We start from the raw sequence: 24,366 nt of genomic DNA on the forward strand, positions 1-24,366 counted from the left end.
CAGAAGGAATGGGGAACCGGGCTGCCCAAGGAAGGCAAGAAGAACAGGAAGCGTAGGAGGCCAGTCTGGAAGGAGAAAAAGATTGTGTGTCATTATTGCAGAGTCTCAACGGATCCAAACGGCCACTGCTTCCAGCGCAGTATGAAGAGGGACCCAACAACTAACCATGTCCATGTGGACCAATGCACAGACACCACCGGAGTCTCGTTACGGGCTGACCCAGTTCTGGCAGAGGGCTTGGAAACCATGAAGAGTCAGCGAACAAGCATCAACAAAAGGAGATTCCTGTAATACAGAACAAGCTGCGGAGTACAGAGGAAGAAGGGGTTACAATTCCAGAAGATGATGATAGTAATCACCACAATTCCATTGGAGAACAACAATGCAAGAGGCCGGATGGATGTCGAACGGGTCAGAATCGGTCATAGCGCTGGGTCAGTGTCTGTCACTAGCAAGGATGGAGTGACATCCACGAATGTATGGTCAGACCCTGACTGAGAAGGAGGGTGTGACGTGCCCACCGATGTTGGAGGGACTTATGCATCCCCTCCTCCTCCTCCTCCTCCTCCTCTGGAGGGCAACAGGAGGTGTAGTCGTGAAGAGAGTAAGACATAGCGATATCAGGATCTGAAAGCAAATTAGTGGCCTTGAGGCCCATAGAGCACGGGACTCACATCCGACTAAGTAACTGGCTTCTTGTCCTGGAGGCACCAGGGAAAAGTGTTCCTGGAGGATGCCCCATCCCCGGCAGATGCCAGAGAAGAGTGTTTCTTCTCTGGCTGAGGAGGAGGAGTGATTCTCTGCAAGGAGGGGATGGGAACTGCCATGGAGGAGGAAATGGAAGGGGGACAGGGCAGAAGTAAGGACGAGGTGGTGGGGGAGGTGGGGGGGGGGGGAGGCAGGGGGAGGAGGAAAGAAGCAAAGGTACAAGTCAGAGATGTCGGGTGGAGGTGGTCGAATTTCTGTTGGGCCTCAGAGTGGGATAGTCATGAGGTTTTAATTCCTGAATCTTCCTTTTCTCTTTATAGATCGTCACTCTATTGGCACAGACAATGTGGGCTAGAACAGTTGATGCATTTGGGCGGTGGGGTGTAAGAACTCCCCGCATGGAGAGGGCAGCCTCAGTCACTGAAAATAGGACTCACCTCACATCGTTAAGACGTTTGATCAAAATGGAGACACTGGAAACAGAGCATGGGAGGTGCAATTTAGGGCTTCATATCACAATGACTTTTTCAGGGATGGTTTCCCCCTCAAAAGCCAGGATGAAAGCACTGGTATCAACACAATTGTCCATAGGGCCTCTCTGGACTTGCCAGATGAAATTAATGAACAAACCAAGTAACATGGAAAGTGTTTCTCTCCAAGCCGTCGTACCTGGGTCTTATCCTAGGGAGAGGAAGGGCGTGGAAGCAAAAGTAGGAGGAGAGAGGGAACTGTTTCTGTCTGAAGAGACAGCCATGGAAAAGCAGGCAGAAGCATGGAGCTTAGCACACTTCATGTGCAGAACATCTGCCCCCAATCGAGGGCTCACTTTGTGGGCACAACCCAGTCACAGCAAGAGCGCTGCTCTGATAACTGGTAGCTATATAAGTGACATTTCTGGTAAGACAGCATCAGTCGTCGAGCAGCCGCATGTGCAACACAGACTATTTATACCACGTTATTTTAGGAGGAGAAGACGTTCGCACCTTACTGTGTATAAAGCTACTGATAAAATATCTATTACTACAAAGAGCAGAGTAGGTGCGCAAGTTATTCTTCATCTCAGCCAGATGCATACATAACAGCTCCACTGACTGGCCACATGTGCTGGTGATCTTGGTGTGGGGTGTACAGTGGGGGAAGGAGGAACTCACACTGGAGATGCTAGGGAGGAAGATCTTTCCAAAATAGCTCACACTTAAGAAACGGAATTTAGAAAGGGAGGTCAAACTCCAAGAGGGACCATAAGAAGCCAGGAAGAGTAGAAACACAAGATACAAGATCGAAAAGGAATAGTGTTACAAGGAGCGGATATGAGGAAGGGAATGCAGCCAGAGACAGAAGAAAGGCAGCAATAGCGTGGAGCCTACGTGTGCCACTCGCATACCCTTCAAAGAGCTGTGGCGGACCTGGGGTAGAGAGGGTGGCTGGGTGGGTGGGTGGGTGCGTGAAGGAAGTGGTGGTGATTCCACAGGTATGTGAGCAATGAGAAAAGAGATTAGGAGTTAGTGTGCTGTAAGGATGAACAAAGATATTGCGTAAACTGGGTGGGCAGTGGAATTCCACTTTGGGAGAGGGTGGGAAATATTATGGTTAGACGTTCATTTGTGGACACAATGAAAAATAGCCGAAACCCTGGGAAAGGATATGGTTATGTTGTTCCAGAACATGATGATACTGATTGATTGGGAGGGAATGGGGTGCTCCTTTACAACTGGTTCTTGGAGAGGGTGGAAATTTAAAGGGATTGTGAGGATAAGGCACAATAAATTGTCTGTGGACTATGTCTGGGGGTTAGTGCATGTGCTTTTTTTGTGTAGTAGCTATCAGAATGAATGTACTGTTGATCGTCAGTGTGCTTGGTATGGATGGAGCCACCAGAGAGGTGCAGATCAATGTCCAATAACATGGCACATTGAGCTGACAAGAGCCATCTGAAGCACTAGGTCCATTAACTTTAACAACACAAAGGGTTACAGGTGACTAGGGTGGTTTCCTGTAAATGGCTCATACACCAGATGGCATAAGAGGGTGCCACGAAGGCACCCATGGTTATGGCACAGATTTGTTTGAATGTTTCCCTCTGAAAGGAGAAGTAGTTATGTGTGAAGATTTAATTAGTTTTAATGTATCAGGAATGAGATGGCGAGGTTGGAGTCACAAGGATGTTGGTGTATAAGGGTATGGCATCAATAAAGACTGGTAGTGAGGGATCCAGTCCTAACTGTTCTTGCTGTAAGTGTTCAGATTTGTTTATTATATTATTTTTGTGATGAAGCAAATGTGGCACTGGTAATCAGAAACTATTAGTTATTGTGTGGTGTATGCTGGAAAGCAATCTTAATACTCACAGGGACCAGTTGCTTCAATGAAAATCAGTTTATCTTGATATTACAAAGCAGTTTCAGTATTTTTAAGTTAAATGCTTCAGCTAGAAAATAAACAAGAACAACTTAAATCTCCCATCCTAATGAACTCATTAGAAATGGATTACCTTCACTCAAATGTAATGATGCTACTTTGATGGAATCCACCATTTCCCACAATCTAACACACTGACATGTGGAAAAGCAATGATTACACTTAAATCAGAAATATAAAGCTATGAAATGATTTTGTTTGTGGCACAGGCAAGGAAAACATGTCTCTGGTAGGAGTATGGAAGTAATCTTTCCTTTACAGCCTTATGATTAGTCTTGTGTTAACACTCTTCTGCATCACACATCACTGTTGCATTTTGCTATGCAAACCTCTATTTTTTCCAGCTATAATATGACAATTACTTTACAAAAAAGACTTACCTCTAGCAGGTTATCAGCACAGTCGTGTACCAATAATACCAAAGTACCAATACGGTGCAAGTTACACATCCATGAGAAAGACATCAGACTTATAGTAGCAATGTGATGGATGAACATTTGCCAAAAGTCTTTACGCTTTATGTCAAAGAACTGTGATACAGCCAATGACCAATAAAATGCCAGTGAAGACATGTAATACCACCAACAATCAGTCGTCACCTTCTGGAAAGAAGGGCATTTATTAATAAATATTCTGCACTTAATCTTATCGGCAACAACAACTTTATATAGCAAAATAATACTAGGAATAAAATGTTGGATGCTCTAAAGCTACCGCTCTCCTTTACGAATATGCGAAGCTCTAAGCTCATTCCCATGTGCAAGGTAAAATAAACAACACATTGTTTTGCAAATTAGTTGCCTCATTTTTTAATTGATTATCTGATCTCTTAACAATCTTAGAAGTCTATAACTGTTCTGTGTTTTTAAAAATTTTGGAGGTCACACAAATACAGAGTAATCTCTTGCAATACAGTCAAACCGCAATTTCTGTAGGCCAAGTAGAATACATTACAGGACAAACAACACTACATGAACAACATTGCATTTATTATCACATTTTCCATGCAGATAACATAAATAATGTTTGGAATTTACCAAAATTTATCATCTGCAGCCACACTTTCTCTTACTAGGACTACTACTGAACAGCAAAGGAGTGGAATAGGATTGCAGCATGTATATGATCTTGGGATTTTTCAAGCACAAAAGGAGTGTGTTTTGACTTTGGGCATATGCAAGATGGATAAACAGCATTTGCAGGTGATAGAGATGTGTGAAACTCGTACATATGAAAACTCACACAGCAAGACCCTTTGTTCGACATACTAACATGAGCAATGTTGTTATGACTGTGGAAGACTGCACGCTCCACATTTTATGATGAATGTTATTGTGTGTATAGTGTGTGCTTACTGGTATGCTAATAATTAAATGAGTCATGTTTTTCTTTATTCACACTATTGTCTAGCATCAGACTTTGAATGAAGGGCCAGAACATTAAATCCATCAGTAAATGTGTTCTTTCTGATAAAATGGTAGGATGTCTTGACCCATAAGCACAGAAGGGAAAAGGGAACAGAACAAGACGAAAACTATAAGAAGAAATTTTCATGTGCATAACGCCATCTGCTGTGGTGTAGCTGCTACAGTCTCTGTCTGGCAGCGTTGGTCATTCGTTAATTCCTGCCATCTGCAATTATTTATCATTTGACATTTGTGATTTCTAGGAGGTTCTGGAATTTCTTTATTTATGGAATACAGTACTTTATAGAACATTCTACGTACAGAAGCGTACACTGCAGAGAGAGGCAGTTCAGACCCACCTACACTCTCTCGTGTGTTTAATGAATGTGCTTCCAGTGCAAAGTAATAATTTTTACTGATTACTCTAACTTCATAACTCATACTTAATTTCGTATTTCCATATCCTACACAACACTGTTTGGGGGGGATGCTGGCTATTTGGACATCACCACTGCAGTTGCTCCAATAAGGCTACACAAAAGTAATCGCCTTCACAGACAGGAATTAGAAAAACAAACAATACAGTCTTCTTATGGCCTCAGTCATGAAAGTATCAACCAAAAGAAAATAATCTATCATGAGTCTGGCATCCAGCAGTGTTTCTGGGAGATACTGGATAGGATCCAACAAGATGTCTAAATAGATTCAACCATGTTGCTAATTACAACAGGTGGGATGGCAAGTGATGTTTCTTGCCAATGTATATATTTACTTTGATGGTACAACTTGCTAGTGGTTTGAGAACAATGAGGAAAAGCTGAAGAAGTGGGATACACTCCAGACATATAAAATAACTACCAACAGCAGGTCAATATAGCCAAGGCACAACTGAAGAACAGAACCCAATGCCAGAGTATTATACAGTGCTTTTTGGCACTGAGTCACATAGTTAACCCGAATATTTTGGAAGCCAGCAATATTCCACAGTTAATGAAGGGCACGGCAGACGATTTGCATCAATCACTTCTTTTGAACGGTGCTACCACAACAGATGATTACTTCAAGTGGTGTCAGCACCTGCAGGCAATGCATCAGAGAATAATATGCCGAAATACATTAGACAGACTTCCAACTGTAGTGCCAATGGCAATCGTGGAATACCATCAGCACCTCTGATCACTTAAACAGAAAACGGAGAGATAAGAGGTGTTACAACATCTGTTAATGTCAAACCCCGACAATCAGGTGTAGCAGTGTTGACTGTCAAACCAAGTATGATGAGGCATCATCATTAACTAAAAATGGCACCAACCTCTAAAAGATAAATCTGAAGGGAGGAATGGAGTCAGAAACCCAATGCTTTTGGTGCAACCATCAGGCAATATCCGAGATTCTCGATTAGACAGAAATAACCCACCAATTCAATCGCTGCACAGAAAAATGGTCACTGCGAATGGAGGGAAAACAGAGCTATGTGTTTCTTTGGTGACACCCTGGGTACACAGTACACCGATATAGAGGAAAGGTGAGTGTTTGACATCTATTACACCACAAGATATCAAAACTGGGCTATTCTATACACACTAGGCAACTGAAAATGACTACAGCTGATCTGCGGGATGAAGCTCATCGCAGTATCCTTGTATCTCAAATGTTTCTCAGGCTTTCCGTCAACATGCAAAGGTCCCAACTGCTCTTCCAGCCTACAAAAATCATGGAAACTAAATTATGTTACCATTTGTGGATGTGAACCTACCACTGTGAAATCTTCCATGAACAACCTTTGCTAAGATGCCAAGAAATCACATCAGCGAGCTACCTAAACACTCTGCAGTGTTTATTTCCATGATATCAGATGCTCATCAATGGCAGTTGAGGATTATGTTCTGAATTTCAAATACCATTTTGGTGAAGGTTGCAAATAGGAAATATGTCCAGGCAAAAGGAATCTGTTTCACGAGAATAGCTTTCTATTACAGAACACAGCCCATGAAATTTGTAGTTTGATCAGAATGCACTCATAATGTTATCCTTGGCTAACTTCTTCCAAGCATCACAAGCAATCCAACTAGAAGACTGGAAGTACAAATAGAGGACACTGGTCCAACATGTTTACACAACGACTGCTATGGACATCTGTTTACTGCTGGGGATACTCTTACCCCACTGTGATCAACAAGATAAGTTTTACTTAACAGTTTTGTTGCTCAGTTAAACTGTGAAACTCTAGCTGAATACAGAAAGTCACTCAGCCTCAGAAAAGAAATCTGTATGTTAGTGCCAATCAAAACCAACGCAAGTCGATATGGAGTTCTCAGGGTCACCAATTGCCATGAAGAGCTGCAATTCATTCCTCAGAGTGTGCGTACAGGGATAGCCAAACTAGTTCGGGAGGGTCAGCTTGATAATGTTGATAGACAACCACGTTACATTACCATTCCGAACAAGCGAGTGGAGGAACATAGTACCTAGCCACCAACAGCTATTGGCTTGATGAAGATACATTGTTGAGAAGTGTTACCTACTCCACACCAATTTTTGGGAATGTTAAAGCCAGGAGCAAAGTCAAATCTGAGCAAATGAACCAATGCAAAAACCATATCAACAAAGGGAACATCTTCCAATCAGTCGGCACTCATATAGGCCACTTTCAGCTGCATTAAAGATCATTCAGCTGTAAACGTCCATGGGCCTCCCGTGAGGTCCTCCTGAATAAGAATGACGACACACGACAGTCAATTACCGGCAGCTGAATTAAATCATCAAAACGGATGTATACCCATAGCCACAAATTTATGGCACCTTTGACTGTCTAACACCAGCGACATACATCTCCACTATGGATGTGCAGATTGACTAATGATAGATCGAGGTTGATTAGATTGAGTGGGGGAAAAAACTACTTACATAACACCTCTGTGAGTTCCAAGCAATGCAGTTTAGTCTGTGCAACAGATGAATACATTAAGTGCAACTTGCTTCGACATCTTGAGTGGACAACTTCTCTTTGCTACTTGGATAATGACGTATTCTCAAATACAACTGAAGATCATCTAAGCCACTTGACAACTGTGCTGAAGTGTTTTCATGAAACAGGTATTCTCTTCACTTTCCAAGAAATAAAATCTTGAGGGTGCACTGTTTCTGTTAACTGAGTTCTCTTGGTAAAAAAAAAAAAAAAAAGAAGTTGGAGCCACAACAAATATTCCAACTCCTTGGAATATTTGTGTTGTGAGATGTTGCCAAAGAATGTGCTCTTACTACACACGATTCATAAAGGATTTAAATAGCAAGGCACTACCACTACAAAAACTGCTGTACAGGACACAAAATTTCCTTGGAACAATGAGCAAGAAATGTCTTTTAAATCCTTAAGGAGGCCCTGATACCTTCAGCAGCTCTGGCAGTTTTTGACCAGAAGGCCGAGATGGAACTACACCTGATGCAAGCGATTACAAAACAGGTGCAGTTACAGAGCAACTCTATGAGGGTGTTAAAAATGTCTGCACAGTACTTTGCTTGCTGCACAGTTTTTTGAGCAGTAGACCATTCACTGTTATGATTGGCCACCATTCTTTATGCTGGTTGACAAACTTTGAAGGCCAAACAGGATTACTGGTAAGATGGGTGCTGGAGTCTCAGGAATACATCATCACAGTAGAACAGAAAAATGAAAACTGCCTTTCACAGAATCCATGGCAAGATGATTACAGAGTTGTTGATATCGCACACATTGCTACACTAACAAAAGCTGCAACCAAAGATCAAGCATTACTGCCACTGAAGGCCGTGGAGATTTTACAGAAGGAAAAAAAACTGTTAAATGAGAGTTCAGACTAATAGATGGATCATTATGTCATTATGATCCAATGGGACAGAAATGGTTGCTAGTCATTTCAGCTCATTTATGGTCAAGCCCAACTTCACGTCATCTGTAATTTGTGAAGACCTTTGACACAATCACAACCACGTACCACTGTCCTTGTATCTTCTAATCTTATAGACATTATGTAAGCTATTGTAGGGAATGCAAATGATAGAAACATGTACCTCAGTTATCTCTAGGGCACTTCATGCAAATTCCTCCTGCAGCTGCTTCATTTCGCCAGACTGGAATTGATGTTTCAGGGAGATTTCCAAAGTCGACAAAAGTTGATATATTGATGATTGTAGTAGTATGTAATGATTACTGTCATATCAACCAGGACTGTCACTTAGTATGTAAAAAGTGCTGAAGGTCCAGAAATTGCCAGGTTTCTTTTAGAAGACTTTTTGGAGCACGGTGCATGATCACGGAAAAGTTTTTTGTGCAGACTAGTGTCAGAAGTTATTTCACATTGCAACATCATCGACAGACACCCCCACAGAATGTTTAAGTAAGACACTGGTGAATTTACTTTCTCTTAATATTGATGTCAACAGAGGTACTGACATTCCCTTCTTTCCCCCTAAGGTAAGTCTTTCCGCTCCCGGGATTGGAATGACTCCTTACCCTCTCCCTTAAAACCCACATCCTTTCGTCTTTCCCTCTCCTTCCCTCTTTCCTGATGAAGCAACCGTTTGTTGCGAAAGCTTGAATTTTGTGTGTATGTTTGTGTGTATCGACCTGCCAGCGCTTTTGTTTGGTAAGTCTATATATATAATGACGTCCATATATGCTCAGAGAAGTACTGTTTTACACCCTACAGATTATGCAAACTGATTGAAATATCTGTTGTGAAAGTGTACTATTCACAGTCCTTGGATGAATAATTCCACAAGCTGAAAGTTACAATATAGGTTGGCCCTTAAATATAAAACACTACAAGAGACTAAGATTTTAAGATTGCAGAACTTTAATATCTAAATCGCTACAAGAGTTTTTTTAAAAAAATATGTATACATACAGTGTTGCGGTATCTGTACTGAATTAAGCAAAAGTCATAAAATATAAATGACTTCTTTGCATAAAAATCTGACATTACTGAATTAAATGGATTAAATGGATTTCATATGTATTGTTGAGGAATCACCAGAAAAATAATGCTGCTTGCAAATTTATATTCTGTCTTCTACTCACATGGAAGCGGTGAACTAAAAGACACACAGAGCAACAAAAACTGGTACAGTACTGTAGTCACTCAAGAGTTTTAATTCTGTTGCCTGTAAAAATAACTGTCAGTACATTCCACCTGGCAACATATAAAAACGATAATCATCGCATTAACATTAGGAATTTCACAGAAATTTGAGTAATTGCACTACTACAGTGTAACAGCAACAGTGAAAGTTATTTTATGGTGAAAATCAGTGCACGATTCAGGTATAAATAAGAAAAACTGTCAGCTCCACTCTGTGCGTGTAATAACAGAAATTCTGAAGGAAGTAAGATTGGGTTAACATCCAGTCTATACAGACATCATGAGAGAGCGAGCCCAAGCTTGGATTGTGTCAAGGATGAGGAAGGAAATCAGATGTGCCCTTTCAAGGGAACCATCCCGACAACTGGCTGGAGCGATTTAGGGAAATCTCGGAAAACCTAAATCCGGATGGTCGGATGTGGGTTTGAGCCATCGTTCTCACAAATGCGAGTCCAGTGTGCTAACCCCACTGCACCATCTCGCTTGGTACAGAAATTCTGCTTACTGGCCCAAATCACATGACTTGGGTACTACTCATAGATTCAAACCTCAACACTACAGAGATACAGGCGACCACGGCCTATATTGTTTATAATCTATGCATGCAACTTAAGTGCAGTCACGGTTCGTCACGTACTGCAGTGGCACCGTGAGCTACTGTTCACACAGAACGCTACAAATTCTACCGAGTAGCAAAGTTCTCAATATTATGTCAAATGATGATTCAGGAGGGTACCTGTATTGATATTATAGTCTAGGTTATGGCATTAGAACTGAGGCAAGAGTTACATACAAGAAAAAGAAAACCCAAATGTTGGGTCTGCTGGGTTGGTTTGCTTGGAGGAGGAGGAGGAGGAGGAGGAGGAGGAGGAGGAGGAGGAGGAGGAGGAGGAGGAGGGCGGGGGGAGGGGGGAGGGGAGCAAACTGCTAGGTCATCAGCCCCTCATTCTGATGAAAATAATTCCACGAGGGTGGGAATAAAATAATCGAGGCACACAAAAAACAGCTGGAAAAAGGAAAAAACCACAAGAATGACAGAAGGGCAACAAACACTAAAATGGACAAAATCGGATGAGAAAACCACAGACAGATGCAAGGAACACGAAGAAGAGATCAAAACAAGAGAGCAAAATACCATGGCTGGCTGACCATGAGAATAGAACTCTGCAACACATTAAAACTTCCATCCTAAAAGTAATGGCATGGAGGACACAGAGGAACAAAGGACATGCGCTAAAACTTAGATCAAATGATAAGACACGCTCTCATGAATAAAACAAACTAAAACTGCTTTTGAGGCATTGTCGCCCAACACCGAAGGTAGCGTGCTGGTAAAGTTAAAAGTGCGCAGGAAAGTTAAAAGTCCACTGCAGAGTGGCTGAAAGTGGGCAGTCCAGCAGGTGGATGACCGTCATTTGTGGGCCACAGTGACGTCAGGTGGGTCCTTGCGACGGAGGAGGTAACCATACGTTAGCCACATATGGCCATTGTGGAGCTGGCAGACGACAACTGATTCCCTGCAAGAGGACCACATGGAAGACTTCCACACATTCGTAACCTCCTTAATGACACACAGTTTGTTGTACATACTGTTATGCCATTCCATCTCCCAAAGCAGAAAAACACTGTGGCATAAAAATGCAGGTTAGTTTTGGAGATACATATCTCTCCCAATACTCTTGTTTCTGTCATTTGATAAGCCGGCGAACATTGGCACGGAGCCGTTTAAAGGCTATGATGTGCTACATGGAAGGGCGCCGCTTATATCACTGTAGAGCTCGCCGACATTCCTTAATTGCTTCAGCGACTTCTAGCGACTGCCAAGGGACTGCCTTTCACTGGGGGCACCCTAACGAATGAGGGATCACATTTTCTGCCTCAAAAACGATCACTGCAGTGACCTGCTCAACGACAATATGGATGGCACCATGTGGGGGAGGTTCAGCAGTGACAGCAGAGGTGAAGGCTCCCAGGATGCCTTGCTTAAAGCCCATCTGGGTACACGTCCATGAGCATGACACTGGGGGAGTGACAGGAAGATGGGAAAGTGGTCACTACCACACACATCGTCATGTGCTCTCCAGTGGATAGATGGGAGAAGGCCAAGATTGCAAAATGAGATATCAACGTCTGAAAATGTGCCACGTGCCACACTGAAATGCGTGGGGCCACCTATATTTAAGAGGCAGACGTCGAGTTGTGACAGTAAATCTTCGACATCACTGCCTCAGGGATACTGCACCATGTGCAGGAAGATATATTTTGCACACAGTTATTTCCTGCGTCGTCCATATCCTGACAGCCATTGGTTCAAGAAGGGTTTGAAGGGGCACAGGTTCACAGCATACTGAGTTCAGGACAGACACAAACTCCACCTGACACACTATAATAGTCACCACAGTTCTTGTAATATCCCCTACAGCTGTGGAGGGCAGGGGTTCACATTTCCGAGAACTAGGTTTTCTGAAGGGCAATGCAGAAACCAGGTGTAAAGCTTAAGAGTTGCCGTAGCTCAGCCAGGTGGTGGAAAAAATTGCCGCAATTCCACTGGAGGATGACGCTATCGTGAGGCTGGGAATGCATGAAGTGCACAAGGAGGCAGGTTATGCCTCAGGGTCGTCAGCTGCTGCCACTGATCGAGTCTTTGTAGCCATTTCTATGGTGGATGAGGCATCAGTGTGATCCAGGTATGCAGGGGATGCTAAGATCTCCACCACATCCTCAGATGCAGAATTGATAGGGAGTGGTGGTGTCGTGGCCACTAGAGGATCCTGTTTCTTAGCAGACTACTACTTAGTTTGCTTGCTCTCCCGCTACTCTTTAGCGGCTTGATGGGAAGATTTCCCTAAAGCAGCTTTAGGCGTGGAGGAAGACCGTGAAGCTCTTTGTCCAGCAGCTTTTGGCTCCTTGAGCCACTGGCAAGTGTCCGCCATGGCATTAGTGGAGACCTTGGGAGAGAGGACCCCAAGGGACCACTTCCACACGAGACGAGCCAGAGGAGGCTGTTGCTTCTCCGGCAGGGGGGAGGGGACAATGTCCCCTTCATTTGGGGGGGCCTCGCTCCCGAACTAGGTGCTTTGGGAGCAATGGAGGAAGATTTGACCCCGACCACCAACAGGGCAGATGTATCCTGGTAGACCAGAGGGCCCACTGTTCGTGGCACAAAGTGAGGAACCACTGGCACTTGGGTCGGCGATGCTGACGTAGCAGCAGCATGTTGACATCAACTGAATGGGGTGTAATCTTTCGAATTTACATTTAGCCTCTGTGTAAGTCAACCAGTCCAGAGTCTTGTACTGCACGGTTTTCCGCTCCTTTTGGAGTACTGGGCAGTCTGGCGAGCAGGGGGAGTGGTACTCTCCACAGTTGATGCAAGTGGGAAGTGGCGCACATGGGGTATCTGGGTGCAGTGGACGTCCACTGTCTTGACATGTGGTGCTGGAAGTGCAGCGGGAAGACATGTGCCCAAACTTCCAGCACTTAAACACCGCATAGGGGGAGGGACGTACGGTTTAATGTCACAGCGGTAAGCCATTACTGAACTCATAGGGCCAAAAAGTGTGAGACTCCTTTTAGTCACATCTTACGACAGGCAGGAATACCTCGGGCCTATTCTAACTCCCAGAATCGTAGTGGGAGACTACCGAGGGCCTGTCTTTCGCCGGGGGCACCATAAAGAATGAGGGAACGCGTTTTTTGCCTCTGAATCTATTGTTGTTGTGACCTGCTCAACGACAACATCGATGGCACCGTGTGGGGGAGATTAAGCGGTGACAGCAGAGGTGAAGGCTTTCCAGTCTGCCTTGTTTAAAGCCCATCTGGGTAGACGTCCATGAGCATTACGCCGTGGGAGTGACAGGAAGATGGGGAAGTGGTCACTAACACATAAGTCGTCATGTGCTCTCCAGTGGATGGATAGGAGATGACCAGGACTGTAAACCGAGAGATCAATGGCCGAATATGTGCCATGTGCCACACTGAAATGTGTGGGGGCACCTGCATTTACGGGGCAGAGGTCGAGTTTTGACAGATGCAAACTCAACCTGACACTTTTATAGTCGCTACAGTTCCTGTTATATCCCTTATAGCTGCGGTGGAGGGCAGGGGTCCGCACTGCCGGGAACCAAGTTTCCTGGAGGGCAATGCAGAAAGCAGTTGTAAAGCGTAAAAGTTGCAGTAGCTCAGCCAGGTGGTGGAAAAAACCGACGCAATTCCACTGAAAGATTACGTGATCATGAGACTGGGAAGGCGTGAGACACACAACGAGACAGTCTACACCTCAAGGTCACCTGGTGTCATCGTGCGATCAACATCCATTGTGTCTGAGGGCTCAGCGAGCTCTAAGTCCTCAGCGGACGCCAGAATCTCCGTCTCATCTTCAGACACAGAGCTTGTAGGTAGTCATTGTGTGGTTGCCACCACAGTGCCTTGGTTCTTTGGCGTCTTTTCTTTTTAGGTTTTTCTCGCTGCTCCTTAGCTTGGTCCAGCTGGGAGGGCTTCACTGATTCAGTCTCAGGGAATGAGAATGACCGTGAAGCCCTACAACCAGCAACCTGTGGTTGCTTCAGCCACTGGCAGGTGTCAGCTTTGCCACTGGTAGGAACCTGGGAAGGGAGTGACCCAATGGATCCCTTTGTGGGCTGAGGAGCCAAAGAAGACTTACGCTTCTCCGGCTGAGAAGTGGGGACTGATGTCCCCGACGGTTGGGGAGGGGGGGGGGGGGTGTTGCTCCTGAGTAGGTTGTGTACGACCAACAGGGAAGGAAGTGCCTCCCACCATCAAGGGAGCAGCTGGAGTCTGACGGCTCAGAGCCAACTGTATGCAGCAGAACGGAAGATGGTAGGATCGTTGTCATAGTGGCGGCGTAGGTTGACGTCATATGCACAAGACATAGTGTCTCATTTTCTCTTAGCCTCAATGTAGCCTCAGTCCAGTGTCTTGTATTCCATTATTTGTCTTTCTTTCTGGAGAATCCTGCAGTCTGGCGAGAAAGGTGAATGGTGCTCTCCACAGTTGATACAGATAAGAGGCAGGACACAGGGAGTATTGGGATGTGAAGGACATCCACAATCCCGAAATGTGAAGCTGGAAGTACAGCGAGAAGACATATGTCCAAACTTCCAGTACTCAAAGCACTGCATTGGGGGGCGGGGGATGATGATGATTGTTTTGTGGGGCGCTCAACTGCGCGGTTATCAGCACCCATACAAATTCCCAACCTTCACTCAGTCCAATCCGCATTGTGGGAGGAATATATGACTGTAGGTCACAGTGGTAGATCATCACCTTGACCTTCTTGGGTAATGTGTCACCCTTTAAGTTAAAGATGAAGGCACCGGTGGCAACCTGATTATCCCTTGGATGCTGGTGGACGCGCCGGACGAAATGGACACCTTGCCGCTCTAAATCGGCGTGCAGCTCATCGTCAGACTGCAAAAGAAGGTCACTGTGAAATATGATACCCTGGACCATATTTAAGCTCTTCTGGGGCGTCATGGAAACAGAAAGGTCACCTAGTTTGTCACAGGCGGGTAGTGCCCGTGACTGGGCAGAGGATGCCATTTTGATCAAGACCGACCCTAATCCCATTTTGGACAAGCCCTCCACCTCCCCAAACTTGTCCTCCAGATGCTACACAAAAAATGAGGTTTCACTGACAAGAAATATTCCCCATCAACTCTTGTATGTATGAGGTACTGGGGGCCATTTGTGGTCGTATTTCTTGGCATTAAAGTTAGATCGTAACTGCTTAGAGACTGCTGGTGTTTGACCGCCAGCATGAGATGATGTACTACGCTTCATGGCATGTCATCAGCCTTGATGCCACCCACTCCCACCAGGGGCCCTCCCCACGGGCGCCACCCAGCCGCAGCAAAGGCTACATGACAGGATGGCCATTGCTGGGAGTCCCGATGCCCCAGGGTGACGGCCATCTACTCCTTGACACACGTGGGGAGTTAATGGCGCAGGCATCAGCAGAGTGATCCCTGTGTGGTCAGGGCGCTACAACCAACAGGGTACATGGCGGCCCCACCACAATGGACTGGCTACCGTGCTGGATATGAAGTGCAAACGAGCTAAGAAGTTCATCATCGTTGACAGTGCAGAAAGAGATACTGCACAGAGGATGGAGGAAAACGCACCCAGGAGGGTGACCTTGCCGAACAGCTGGAGAATGATCCGAAGTGCAGATCCACGTCGACGAAGGATGCCAGAGGTCTCAGCGCATGATGGACACTATGCGACATGTAAGGCGTCCTTCCCCAATTGGCTCGCTCTTCGCGAAAATTTTCAGAAATGGAGGTCAAACCCTACAGGGGAACATCACATAAAGGCCGAAACGTGAGAGACTCCTTTTAGTCTCCTCTTACGATAGGCAGGAATACCTTGGGCCTATTCTAACTCCCGGACTCGCAGGGGGCGTTGGATCCGAAAATTGATTTCGCGCAGGAATAAAATGGAGACAATAAATGTACTCATAAAAGAAATAACACTCAAAAGACGAAAATGCTGTCTGCTGTGGCAAACAAACCAAAATCTGGCTCGTAAATGTCTTGTGCAGACACACCACTCTTCTGAGATTTTAGAACTTTATTTTAAACGATAATGCAAGCAATTCGAACGCTTCTAATTTTTACTTTCACAAATGTCACATCATACTCTGGCTATTTGCCACATACAATCCACAAGCCCTCGTGTTTAATGTTGAATTTAGTTGCAATTCCGCGCGCACATTTAAAAAGACCATTTTATTCGGATGCATTTACCACTGCGTATGTCACGTGTTCAACAAATGGTAATGTGAACCAGAGTCTGGGACGAAATTATCTCCAGGAAGACGATTTTGAGGTCGTTGGCACTTCGCGTAACCAAGCACTCTTGTGCCAACAACTTACAGCTACCTGCAAGCTATTTAGTGAGTGCCCCTAAAAAGCAGCTAACTGTGAAGCGGAGAGATTGTGGCGAAAGCAGCGAGCGGGACGAAAGACAGTGCAGCCAACGACTTAAATGAGAACGTACAAACCTGGTAAGGGTAGGTGTACCAGCACTCGTTTATGTCCCACAGCCATGGCTTATCCCACAGGCAGTAGATTCCATAGATAAAGGAATATGTATAGTACAGCCAGCGCCAACTAGAAAAAAAAAGAGAACTTTAGTTACTTCCACTCTTACACACAACAAACACTGAGTCTTCTATGATCAAGCACTGCGCACCGAATTCAATGTAAGATCTTCAGCAGAAAATACCAGAGATGTGAAACTAATCTAGGACTGGACATTAGACAGGGACGCAGAGAAGGGGAGGGGAAGGGGGCCACGAAGGGCCGCCAGAATTTCACGGTGGAATCTGTGGTCCAATTTAGATGCTTTGCCCACAAGAATCTTACTGTCCCGTGTACATCAACGTTGAAGTACGCTTCCAGCTGCCACGCCACTGGAATCGCACACTGTGATGCACCTGTTCATCTGTACTGCAGCAGCTCTGTGTCTGCAGGGAACCGGGAATTTGTTCTCTCTTGTGACTATTCGCCAGTATTGTTGCGCAATGGTCTTAGCGTGAGGCTACATCTGTAACTTATTTTCTGAAGTTCTTATGTACATTAAACATGGCCACATAAGATGTCGCACACCTTGTATCTTGCGAATCAGCGAGTCCAGCCAGTTATAGGCTAACTTTAGTTTTAACGAGAAGTGTTTGGTATTGCGCTTCAGCTACGACGAAGTTTTGCCATATGGAAAATCATGTATAGAATCATCAACACACATGACTGAGCTGGGAATAAATTAGCCCCTTGGATTACTAACATGACGACTGACAACGCTACACTTTTACTAATCTCAAGACCACAGAGAGAGCATTTGCTTCTTTTTGAAATCAATTACTCAACACACACAGTAAATACCGCACCACCCTCGTGATCAATCCACAACCCGTTACAATTTTTTTTCCGTTTTGCGTTTCTGGCAAAAATATAACTACAACGAAACGTGAGGTCTGTATGGTAGTTCTGCTTACGTAAGTCTCGCACTATTCCCTGGATATGGTCACTTGGTCGGTAGAGTACGCTTGATATTTACCAAAGTTTTTTTAAAAAAATATTTAAATGTGATGAAAAATGCTCATAAATGAAACCTCCCGTCTGAAAAAACAAACTTTACATCAAATTTGGGCAGCGAGAATACCAAAATAATCGTAGTTAAGGATCAGGAGTCAAGTCCCAAAAGGCACCTCCACCAGGAATGCAGTCACCCTCACGAAATACTAGAAACCATCACGATAGCTAGTTGAAACCCAAGATGGAACGAGTGATAACTTTCCGCGACACGTGGAACGTGTATCAGAAAGTACAATCGGATTCACCAAGACGTGCAAGTAGAATCATTACGAGGGGCGAGAGGTTAACTGGAATTTGTTGATATATTAATAACTTATTTCCAAAAAATTACAAAATATGAAGTTATTTCAGTTTGTCTAGTATCGACTAGAACTACTAAGCACACGATGCCGAGCAAAATACACTAACATTTGGGAAAATTTTAACAGCAAAGAAAGATGGCCCGAATGATTATTATATGAGCTATTTATTGCTCACGCTTCAATTCCGTACAAGGTTAAGGCTACATTACAGGCGCACACTTTTAGGGCTTCGCAACACTTACATTTATATTAGATGCTATCAAATTCCTCTGTTTCTGAAATGATTTTCTTCTTATTGCTAAGTCTACATTTTATATCCTCTGTACTTCGACCATCGTCAGTCATTTTGCTATGCAAACAGAAAAACTCGTGTACTACTTTTAGTGGCATTTCCTGATTCCTGGAGCATCACCTGGTTTAATTTTACTATATTACACACCCTTTATTTTACTTTTGTTAATGGTCATCTCAAACACTTTTCAAGACACTACCCATTCCATTCAACTGCTCTCCCAAGTCCTTTGCCGCCTCTGACAGAATCAGAGTGTCATCGGCAAAAGCTCAACATTTTAGTTAATACTCTTTCCATACTTCTCGTTGGGTTTCCTTCAATGCTTACACAATGTACAAATTAACGTGGGGACAGATTACAACACGGTCAGTCCCTTCTCAACAACTGCTTCTCTTTCATGTCCTTCGACTCTTAACTGCAATTTGATATCTGTACAAGTTGTAGGTAACCTTCACCTCTGCTACACTCAAAATTTCGACGGGTGTACTCCAGTCGAGATTGTCGTACGGTGTGTGAAATGATATATACAAAGAGCCACATTTGAAACCTCCATCCATGGCCAAGGCGAGATTAACACACGAGCTGGCCGCACGGCGAGTCATTTTCCCAAGATACCAGTTGTTCCTCTACATCTGTTGAAAATAAACTTTTGAAACGCCCTTGTAGGAAGAGCATTTTGCAGGGGTTATTAGAGCGAGAGGAAAATTGCCAACGAAACTGCCTGGGTGCCACGGATGTTAAATTCGGAGAATGTTTTATGGGAGCTCGCGAAATAGGAAGTCAGCAGCCCTCGTGGAGTTAAAGTGACAACTCGAGGACTGTGTAGGGCGGAATTGCTGTTTTAAAGTGTAACTGAAGCCAGGATAGTAGTGATCCTGCGTGATACACAAAGTTACTTTTCAAGTACGGAAAGACCACAAGAATCTGAAGTGCGTTCCCGTGGGTGGGCGAGGAATTCTGTTTAATCTTTTTCCGGTTTTCTTGGTGAGACAAGATCGCAGGGCCAAGTACTGGATTGGTAGAGATCGAAGTTACGAACAAAAAGCTTTGCTAGAGCACCGCGACCGACAGATGTGGTTAGAAGGAACTAATATGCATTTTCACACATTGTGGAAGATAGGAGCTTCACGATGATCTTTCACATTTAATGGAAAGGCTTCAATATCAAGCCGTATTCTATCCGAAAGAACGAAGCACATAGAAGCCATGGGAGCGGCATTACAAATGTTGAAACAGACAATTAAAATAGCATATCGCAACAAAATATGAAAATAAAACAGCGTCAAAGGAGGAGCGAAGTGTTTGATCTTTGGCTGTGAGGGAGTTTTACAAGTGTTTGGTACTCAGTGAAGTGCGACTCAGAGTCAATGCAAGCGACATTCCAACAATTCTCGGGAGAAGAGTGACACACAGTATGTGGAATACCGAAAGGGTTTAAACAACCTTAACTAGGTGCGAAACTACACCGCCTTATGCTAGTTAAACCTGCATTTACATCTATATAAATACCACGCAATCCACCGTACGACGCGTGGCAGGGGGTACCCGTACCACTACCAGTCAATTTCTTTCCTGTTACATTCGCAAACACACCGAGGGATAAACTATCTATATGACTCGGTATAAGCGCTAGTTTCTCGTATCTTATCTTCGTGGTCCTTATGCGCAAGGTATGTTGGAGGCAGTAGAATCGTTCTCTAAATTTTCTCTATAGTGTTCCTCAAAAAGAACAACGTCGCCTTCCCTTCAGCGATTCCCAATTGAGTTCCCGAAGCAAGCCCGTAACACTTGCGTGTTGTTCTCACCTAACAAATTTAGCAGCCCACCTCTGAATTGCTTCGATACGTCCCTTCAATCCAACCTGGTACGGATCCCACACACATTACTACGACTTACGAATACGTCGCACTAGCGTCCTATACGCGGTCTCTTTTACAGATGAACCACACTTCCCTGAAATTTTTCCAATAAAGCGAAGTCGATCATTCGCCTTCCTACCACAGTCCTCCCATGCTCAAAAATGGCTCTGAGCACTATGGGATTTAACATCTGATGTCAACAGTCCCCAGAACTTAGAACTACTTAAACCTAACTAACCTAAGGACATAACACACATCCATGCCCGAGGCAGGATTCGAACCTGCGACCGTAGCGGTCGCGCGGTTCCAGACTGAAGCGCCTAGAACCGCTCGGCCACACTGGCCCGCCTCCCATGCTCGTTCCATTTCATATCGCTTTGCAACGTTACGCCCATATATTTAAGCGACGTGATACTGCAATGCAGGAAACTACTAATATACTGTACCCGAACATTACCGGTTTGCCTCTCCTACTCATCTGCATTAACTTCAGTACGGGTCCAAGTGGCGGGTAGTAAAAGATGGATCCTGTGATGGAGAGAGACGTGATCCAATGATGGAAACGTACCGTTCACAGGATTTTTGCTTTCGTCGTTTTATGAGGTAGCGGACGTGGGCGCGGAGCCATCTAAAGGAATTGACGTGCACCACTGAAGGGTGCCGCTTATGGTGTTGGAGAGCCCACTTCTGATCTCTAATGGCCGCAGTGATATCTGGGCTCCACCAGGGAACCGTTTTCTGAAGGGGGAATCCCGAGGAAGAGGGGATGGCTTCGCTGGCTGCCAAAGAATGGCTGCCGCTATATGCTGTACAGCTGCACAGATACTGCCCTCGCCTTATGCAGTGGAAGTGGACCGATCAATGGAAGTCATTAATTGCTTCGAGTTCCTTTTCTGTTGTCACTCTCCTTGCTCAATCTCTCACAGATCTGAAGGCACAAAGTTTTTTCTGTAGATCTATACAGTTTGCCGAGCAACATTCGTCATTCGACCAAGGACAGGCTGCTGTCTGAGGTGGTTGCCACACTAAGGAATGGAATCTGTAGGAGCTCACTGGATATCACAGTGATATGGTCCATCATGTGGGCACAATCCTGTCGTTCGAAAATGGCCTGCTGACTATATTGCAGTCAATTTCCCTTTGAACAATTCATCTTCACAGTCTCCTGTCAACCACCGTCTGAGTTAGCAGATGAATCCACACGAGAAACTGGTGACTGGAATACAAATCTATGACCATTTCCCTCTGAATTAAGTCTGCAGTAGCTGGGGAGCAAAAACAAAGGTCAACGGCTGAAGATGACCCTGCAGCCGCGGAGAAGAGTGACATCTGACCAGAATTTGAAGTGTCCCCCCCCCCCCCCTCCTCTTCGAGGAGGGAGAGTTCCGTCAGTGTATCTGCATCCAACGGATCATGAGGTAGAAGATATAAAGAACAAACGGTGGGTTTAACTGGTATGAACTTCCACTGCAACTGCTTGTATAAGCGAGGTAAGAGGGACAGGAAAGGAATGGCATCTGTAATTGACGGAAACAGGCACTCCACTCTTAGCCCTGTCTTCAATAACATCATCCTTCCTGTAGGAGTGGTAGCCTCTTAATGCAGTTCTGGCGGCGGCTTTGAAATGAGTTTCTTTGTAGCAGGTGCATAATGGTCTCTTCTTGGTCAGGAGCTGCAATTCTTCCAAATGCGATCGGTATCCATTTAATTCCAATCCTACACAGTAATCCCTGAGGGAACCATTAATTAGTGGTGGTGGTCCTTCTTGTTCATCCTTGGTAGCAGTGATTTACCTGAGAGGTCAGAGGGGACGTTAGACGGTGCCCAGCTTTCCAGTTTTTCCATGTGGATATCAATATACTCGACAATAAAACCACCATCTTGAAAAGGAGAGCGCTCGCCGAGCGGAAGGTTTAGCTGCCACTTTCTTCGATTTTAAGACACTTTTTGTGAATCGTTCTTCCCTACTTATGGGAGGAGCTGCTTGCGTACGTAGAGAGGGCGGCTTTTAGTGGGCATTTGATGGTGTGCATCAGTATGTGGCTGAGGTTTCAAGTACCTCGTCAATGGCTTCAAAATGATTTCGTGTTTAAATGTAGCCCCCCCACCCACAAGTATACTGACAAGCGCACGTAGTCTTACTTGACTCTGTTGTCTGGGTTTATGTGGCAGCATTACACATGGCGACTGGCTTCTTAAACGCCAATGTAGAAAAAGTAGTCAACACTGGAGGTTGCATAAACTTCAAAACTTTTTAACTTCACCATCTCTTAGCTTTCAGTTCCTGAATTTTCCTTTCCTCATTATAAACTCCACACTTCCTGTTGCATACTGCGTAATCCCCAGAGCAGTTTATACACTTCACAGGAAGTGTACAAGATCAACTGATTCATGAGCTGAGACTCTACGATTTCCACACACTACCCTCCTGTTACATGCCATAGTAGTACCTCCAAATATTTTGACATCTGAAGTATCGTATTGGATTGGGAACAAACAGTCGAACTTTACGACAGATATAGCCTGCAAGAATATGTTTAGGTAGCTCCGGAGAGTTTAAAGTTCGAATAAATGCTTCAGTTTTTCTCAATGTGCCATTGACTCACCTCCTATAGTTATTTAGTTCCGTGACACCCACAATTTTCAGTTTTTCACGTAACTTCTCAGGGTCCATCTCCATTTTATACATCTGGTGGCGGCCAGTGCTCCAGAGGTTGCGTACTAGAGACTATTTTACCTCAACAGCCATTCACTTCGTCAGCTCGTAGCACACCTTGAGATTAAGATTGTTTTTTTTTTTTTATTGTAGAGGCGTGTATGGTCTGTCGGTAAACTGAAGAGCGAGCTAGCGAGTTCCCACTCTGCCTACCCTGCTACATCACAGGGCGCTTCTACAGGCTGTTTCACAACGTAGTACCGGCCATGCCGCGGCGCGCACTTGAAATCTGTGGCGACGCCGTGTACAGATACGTCCCGGCTGCTGCGTCTATTTTTAGACAAATGCGTTAAAACCATAATGAATACAAAAGACGATAGCTTCTTCGGAAAAAAAACATTATAGAGTAAATAATATTAACATAAGAACGGAAGTCAGGATTCTACTACAAACATAGAACCGAATGCCTATTCATGTTAATGTATGTTCCTCTAGTCATAAGACGAACCAGATATAGTGCAATCAATCTGTAGAATTTGAGGCTTGTTCTTACTTTGTGTGTCTATTAAAAGGTAGAAGTTTTCTTTCAAGGGCTGCATTGAAACTTGCACCACGAAGAGTGTTTAAAAAGTAACCAGAAATTTATAATTTCATGTGTTGTATTAGTTCGATTTGCACTACCTTTTTGTCACTGTCTTCGTAAACATGTCTGAAAAGTATCTGTACAATGTTATGCATACTGGGTATTTACACTGCTGTCAGCTGTCAAAAAGGTTACATCAGTTTTGGTAGCATCAACTATTATTTGTTTGTATAAAAATAGATTAGAGAATTTGTACTAAATTTTGTTATAAGAATGGAATAAAGTATCAAATTTTAAGAAATGTTAAATATTTCTTTAGGTGCGTCTCTTATGAGTAAACCAAGAGCATACAAGTGGTATAAATATTTCAAAGCAGGCCGTAAAGGACGGCGGTTTCACAAGAATGGACGAGATTAAAAATGCACAGTTAAGAGACCTCTGAACTATCCAGAGGAAACAGTTTCTAAAGTGTTTCGGGCATTGGAAAAAGCACTGGCATGAGTGCATAGCATGTAATGGGAAATATTTTTAAGAGGATAACATTGTTGTAGATGAACAAGTAAAGTTCTTACCAAAAAATAAAAATTAATATTTGAACGCACCTCGAATGTCAAGCTTTTTACATAGAAGTCCAGAATCGGTATACATGTTTGGAAAGGAATTTCAGCAGTGTTTAGAATAGCTATTGGACGCATGTTTTGAGCAATATGTCTTAGAATCATGTGAATAGTAACCGAGATAGAGTTTTAGTGACAGAATACATTCTAATGTTGCTGTTCTATAAGCACCAAAGGTTTTACGTGATTGAATCACGTTCTACTAGCGAAAAGTTAATTGATTTTACCATGAAGTTCTCAAGTTATTCCTGATTTTGTACAACTAGTGATAAAGATGTTTATTGCTTT

General features: G+C 44.1%; 1 protein-coding gene across 2 annotated transcripts in view; it reads right to left on the reverse strand.

Annotated features, from left to right (window-relative positions):
- The window catches only part of LOC126469705 (ceramide synthase 6), a 118,573-nt gene that overhangs the window by 13,744 nt on the left and 80,463 nt on the right, over positions 1 to 24,366 (reverse strand). Inside the window, exons 4-5 of one of the 2 annotated variants that reach the window (XM_050096888.1) lie at positions 16,677 to 16,785; positions 3,507 to 3,725 (exon numbers count right to left, since the gene is read on the reverse strand). In XM_050096888.1, the coding sequence (XP_049952845.1) occupies positions 3,507 to 3,725; positions 16,677 to 16,785 (328 nt within the window). Of the gene's footprint in view, positions 1 to 3,506; positions 3,729 to 16,676; positions 16,786 to 24,366 lie in introns of both variants that reach the window. The other variant, XM_050096887.1, reaches the window with a different exon arrangement.

This window comes from Schistocerca serialis, chromosome 3 (assembly GCF_023864345.2).
Source record: "Schistocerca serialis cubense isolate TAMUIC-IGC-003099 chromosome 3, iqSchSeri2.2, whole genome shotgun sequence".
NCBI classification, from domain to species: domain Eukaryota; kingdom Metazoa; phylum Arthropoda; class Insecta; order Orthoptera; family Acrididae; genus Schistocerca; species Schistocerca serialis.